The sequence below is a fragment of the Takifugu flavidus genome, chromosome 7 (genome assembly GCF_003711565.1).
Source record: "Takifugu flavidus isolate HTHZ2018 chromosome 7, ASM371156v2, whole genome shotgun sequence".
Lineage (NCBI taxonomy): Eukaryota > Metazoa > Chordata > Actinopteri > Tetraodontiformes > Tetraodontidae > Takifugu > Takifugu flavidus.
Window position 1 is genome coordinate 4,882,234 of NC_079526.1, and position 5,612 is coordinate 4,887,845.

The 5,612-nt window shown below is 44.2% G+C and overlaps 1 protein-coding gene across 1 annotated transcript; it reads right to left on the reverse strand.

Annotated features, from left to right (window-relative positions):
• Positions 1–101: 101 nt before the first annotated feature.
• Positions 102–5,211, reverse strand: mysm1 (Myb-like, SWIRM and MPN domains 1). The gene is made up of 20 exons (XM_057039038.1): positions 5,082–5,211; positions 4,799–4,871; positions 4,647–4,717; positions 4,103–4,177; positions 3,941–4,025; positions 3,740–3,838; positions 3,115–3,574; positions 2,816–3,032; positions 2,598–2,728; positions 2,416–2,519; positions 2,265–2,342; positions 2,107–2,189; positions 1,971–2,025; positions 1,789–1,839; positions 1,583–1,657; positions 1,320–1,508; positions 1,118–1,250; positions 906–1,011; positions 633–690; positions 102–548 (listed from the first exon to the last, which is right to left on the reverse strand). The coding sequence occupies exons 1-20, from the start codon at positions 5,135–5,137 to the stop codon at positions 231–233; spliced, it is 2,517 nt and encodes an 838-aa protein (XP_056895018.1). The 5' UTR covers positions 5,138–5,211; the 3' UTR covers positions 102–230.
• Positions 5,212–5,612: the final 401 nt, after the last annotated feature.

Below are 5,612 nucleotides of genomic sequence, written 5' to 3' on the forward strand. Positions count from 1 at the left end.
CAAAAGCTTCCCCCAGAAACACATCGGTGACAAACGGTCCGGCCTCAGCACTATTTTTTTTTAATGTGCGACTCTCGACTACGTCTACAAAGACAAACACGCAATAACAATGCTCTTTATTAGTAATTCAAAAGGAACGTTTATAACACAATGGTAATATTAGTACAAAACCCATGCTTCATACTGATATGAATATATGAATCACAACATGAAAAATGAAACATGACGTTTCACAGTAAATAGTCATGTTCAGCAGACAGCACAGAGCCCATATGTAACACGGTGGTACTGCTTGTCTCAGTGGGTTTATATGCGGTCTCTTGGTCAGAATCTATTCTTCCCTCATCCTGTTTCTTAGTGATGAGACGATCATAAGCAAGTCCCTCTGCTGCTTGGGATGAAATGTTTAGAGATTCTCCCTCTTCTTGGTCAGGCACAAGTTGCTTGGCAATAAATTCAGATTGGAAGAGGGTCTGGATCTGGGTGAGGAAGGCATCTCCCTCCTCATCTGGCAGAGGCTCAAGGTATCTGGCCAGAGAGGACAACATCTAAAGAGGGGAGTGATTAATGAAAGGCTGTGTAAAAGTATTGTCACACAAACAAAACTAAATTACTTTATGACAATCACCGACCTTCTCGAGACAAGTGAGGTGGGAGTCTTTCCGGAAAAATCTGTTCATCGGCACACTCCTACAGAGAGAAGGACACCTTTAGCTACTAGACATTAGCATTAGTACTAGTAGTTCATAATATAATCCTCGCAACAGAGAAGGGGAAGTGAGTGGTTTAGGTTACTGTGGTCAAAAGTTAATAACTACCTTTGTTATGTCTAAATTGGGCATGCTTTGTCAACTTTGACAAGGTTAAACTCGCTTCAAAACCTCTTTGGTGTTAATGGCACTCACGCTGCTGATTGGCAGTATCTGTGGATGATCCACTGAGCTCTCCTCATCGTCTGTTCCCAGTCTGGAATGTCTGGTGACGATTTGAAATCAAATCTGTAGGGCAGCTCTGGGGAAGAATGGATGGAAAGACTGAGTGAGATGCTCAAAAGACCCATCCACACTCGCAACTTTTCAAATGAGTAACTTTCGGATGGCGTTGGTGTTAAACTTACTCTGCGAGCTTGAAGGTTCCTGGCTCGCTTTCACCAACAAACAGGTTGTCTGAGAGTGTGGAGAAGGGTTTGCTGGGTCATATGGGCTGACGATCATCCCAATGAAGGGGGCGCCGCCGCGTGAGAAGTAACTCTGGAACAATAAAAACAATGAGAATCCGACGACACGCTCGAGGTGACCTCCCGGCTGTGTCCCTTTTACCTGGAACTGGTCCTGGGTGTTTATGTCCCGTACTGAAGGGTTTGGATGGAAGGTGGGGTGTGAGTGGTACCAGCCCACCACACTGAAGCCCAGAGACGACAGCACGTCACAGGCCTGAGTCTGAGACACCGGGTCCATCTCACACTGCAGCCCTGTGCTCACGCTGTTGCACGGCTCTGCCGCACTGATCTGCACACAGGTCAGCTCAGCTGTTGTTGTTATAGCAACAGGCAACACGTCTGTATCTTCCACATACTGCCTACCTTTAATAGGTTCTCTTCCTTGTTAAAAACTCCCCCCAACAAGCCGATAACCTCACTCCGGGAAACGTGGGCATGCTGAGTGACGTTGGAACAATTTTAGGAAATAAAACAAACAAACAGGACAGCGTTTAAACCCTTCTTTCTAGTGTATATTTTTCCAAGAGAACATAGCAATGGTATGGGTGCACGTATGTACAGACGTATACCATGTCCATTATCAGAAGCGTCTCTGCACACACAACAATTTGGAATGGTTCCTGGGGAGCAGCAAACAATGAAAATGAAAGCTCAACCATAACACGCCGACTTGTTAAATTGACCTTTGACACTTAAACATTACCTAAAACTTAAAAATAAAAGAAATGTGTATCTTATCTGTGCTACTAACCTGCACCTCCTCTCCGAAGGACCTGCAGGGAATCAACTGGAATGGATCCACAGACCTAAATGAATGCGGGAGTATACATTTACTCAGACACACATCAAGACCTTTGGGAATTCAGTAATGGGGGGGTCACACTGACCCTCTGAATCTGGAGACCTTGCAAGGTTTAGGATGCTTCTTCATCTCTTCTCTTCGTCGAGCTAACTCCTCAGCACTGAGATGCTGATGCACACAAAGACAAACAGAATAAAAAAAAAAGGTTGTCACCAATTGGACCCTTGTGTGTATGTAACAAACCTCATACGTGTGTCCCTCCAAGTCCTTTGCGTCGCGCCAGTTTCCCCATATGTCACGTACGCGCCGCTTCCTCGTTCGCTGCAACAACACACACCACGTCAGTGGTTAACACTCTCTGTGGCGCTGGATCTGTGGGGGGATGGGTACCAACCATGCTCTGCAGCCTCTGGGCGAGCTGGTAGGCCTCAAGTATGTCTTTGCCTTCCTTGTGTTTGGACCGGTCCACCACCTTTGGGCGATTATACACCGCTTGCTCTGTGAAAGAACAAATGGTACTTGTGTCGTATATTGTAGCATAGCATCTATGCTACGATTTTAGCATCTGTTCATTACCACAGTTGAAGTTGATAGCTCCAATGAGTTCCAGGTAGGTGTGGATTCGTCCGATACAGTTGACATCCCCACAGTTCTTGAGTCCAGGACGGACGGATGTCTTGTTCAGGTACTTGGGCTTGCTCTTAAACCTTGTGAATAGAAAAAGGAAACATGAATTGTTTCTGCTACTATAACTGATCATTTTGTACAATCTACAGTTTAACACAAAGCGTTACCACTGATCCAGGATGTAGTTGCGGATCTTAAGGTATCGCTCAGGAGTTTTGGCCGGTCGTCCCTCAAAGAACTCTGGGATGGCTTGCTTTTCATCCTCGGTGATGGTCTCGATGTCCATCTCTATTTCCTGCTCGGGTACCTTTAGCTCCTCTTCCTCCTCCTCTTCATCTTCTGTTGGTTCGTCAACCAGACTCTGCCCAGTCTTATCAGCCGAATCTTTGGGGAGAGTGCATTTTCCCATGAGACCAGAGTAGAGCTGCCCACAGTAAGGGGATTTACGTCACAGCAGCAGTCTTACCTGCGTCATCACTGCCCCCCTCTTCTCGTTGACCAGGCTGCCGTGAGCCTTCAGATTGTAAGCTTTCATCCTCCTGTGTTATTAGCTCTGAGTTTGTTAGGGCTGCCATCAGAGGATGTCCATGAGGAGATAACTTCTCTCTCACACCAGTCTCTTCCCTACCGGCATGGCTAAGATGATCCGAGCTCATAGACTGACCGTTATCCTGCTCCTCTTTGGGGTTTTCTGTTTGGGTCGGAATCCCCTCCAGTCCTTCAGACTCAGAGGAATTATCAACAGGTGGTTTGTGGTCACTATCGCCATCATTACAAAGGTCGTCAGTGATGTCTACCTCCTCATCCTCTTCATCAGAAAGCTTCTCTATACGCACAGTGTTTGCCAGAGTGGATGAGGCAGGCTGAGCGTGCTGTAATTTCAAGAGCCCTGCAGATGAGGCTGCAGCCCTAGGTTCTGACTTAGCCTTAAAGAGCAAAATGAAAAATAACAGCTGTTTAGTGTTGATCTTGTTTCCTAATTAATAGGAAATGCATTCAAGTTTAGATTGATGACCAATTCATTGGTGGGAAATTTTCAATACGTTCTATATGTTGCAGCATTCGTGCTCGTGCTGTATGCAAAGTCTTACCTTGTGTTTGAAATACTGTCTGGCATAACTTTTGACCTGCAGAACAGATCGGCTGCCCACCAACTTGGCAATTTTTGTCCACCGTCGACCAAACTGAGCCTGCATAGAAGCACACCACACCATTTTGCCTCATATACAAGTGTGAAGTGTAAAATTAGACTCTTTATACACCTTTTTTTTTTTTAAACATGAAACACATACCAGTCCATTTTCAAACAATTCTTTCTCCTGTTTGGACCAACGGGAAGAAGCACTAGACGCTGAGGCTGAAGTTTTCACTGGCGGCCTGAACACCCAACAAATTCTAATAAATAACTGTGAAAGGCTAAACCTCGTCTCTGAAGGAACAAAAGATTTACTTACTTCTTTGCTTTTGATTTGCTGCTTGAATTACTGTCCCAGATGTGATTATGAACCTTCTCACCTGTCAAATAGTACCTTAAATATACATTAAGGACTAACAGATTAACTTAACCCAGTGTGTCCAACACACACTGTCAGCCAACATTAAAACTTGATAGACTGCAGCTCTAATTCGTTTTAACCTTTCTAATTTTGATCCTGTTTAATTATGCTGTATTTGTGTATTATGCTTGTATTAATTATTGATTATAAAACGGTTAGTGAGGATTCCTATTTATTGGAACTTGACATTTTAGAAATTGAGGTTGAACAAAAACAGAGTAAACATGAGCGACACATGGCTTCTTGTATTATTCCCAAACTCTGAACTGCATACCATCGAGGAGCTTCTTCAGCCTTGAAGCAGAAAAAAGTGATTTTTAACAGTTGATTATCACTGAAATGTTTTCCAAACGAGTATGAGGTCATGAACTCTGCACGAAGTGTTTTGCTGATTTGTAATATGTCATATAATAGCTACATTTCTTGCTTAAAGGAAGGATACTGTTCTTCCAGCAGCATTTTCTCGATCACCTGTCTGTTTTCGGGGCTGATGGAGCTGTCCAGTTCCCAGGGCTGCACAGCACAGAGGCAACAATCAGAACCAGCCTTTACCGCACGGTTAAAGGAAGGGCCAGTCGCTTCATAAACTCTTACCAGTATCCCAGCACTGCTCTTCCACGCAGACTGTATGAACTGCTCTTGGGCTAAACATCCTTCGTCAATCTCACTGCAACACAACCAGCAGAAGCTATAAGGAAACGCCTGTTCTAAAGCATCAAATAGAAGCCACACCGCACACAACTAGCCACAACATTAGCCCTCCCTGCCGACTGACTGAAAACAAGAGCCACGTCTACGGAAACTACTGTACATGGCATTAAAAGGGAAAAGCATAAATAGTTTAAGTTAAATTCGTCTGTTTTGACAGGTTTCTGACCTAACGGTGCTTTGAAACTCGTCTCCTTCGATGTCAACATCAACCTCGTCGTCCATGTTGTAAACAACGAATAGGCAGGAAGTCAGGCTGAGAAGTGGCGAGCCGCTCCGGCCACAGCGACACCCAGTGGTGGGAAGTGGGGACGCACATATACAGGTATGTCCATTTATTCGCTGTCACATTGCAATTCGTATGTTTATTAAATAATGCTTCACGAGTCATCATCAGCAGGCAATCATGATAATCTTATAATTTAAAAAACCCTCCGGTGTAGACTGAGACAGCTATGTAAAACAAGTCTTATGGCAACAGTTGTGTGAGTGACTTTTTATGCCCCTACAGTTGAAGCAACAATTGTACATCTGCAGCCAACACTTGTTTTATGCTGTGATCTTTAATTCAAACATATTCGGACTATGAGGTCACATGGCTCTTAACAGTTTGGACATCGTTTTTCACCCAGCTACTTCTTCCTGGTGTTTAAAATCAACTAAATGCCCTCTGTTCTTTTAATGACACTATTAAACAAAG

What these genes read in the sequence shown, in the direction of transcription:
- mysm1 (XM_057039038.1), bottom strand. Translation starts at nt 5,137, where the DNA reads ATGGACGACGAGGTTGATGTTGACATCGAAGGAGACGAGTTTCAAAGC. An exon ending in AAAATGCTGCTGGAAGAACA is followed by an intron (nt 4,178 to 4,646) that starts GTATCCTTCCTT and finishes TGTATATTTAAG; the next exon opens with GTACTATTTGACAGGTGAGA. An exon ending in CCCAGAGGCTGCAGAGCATG is followed by an intron (nt 2,343 to 2,415) that starts GTTGGTACCCAT and finishes GTGTTGTTGCAG; the next exon opens with CGAACGAGGAAGCGGCGCGT.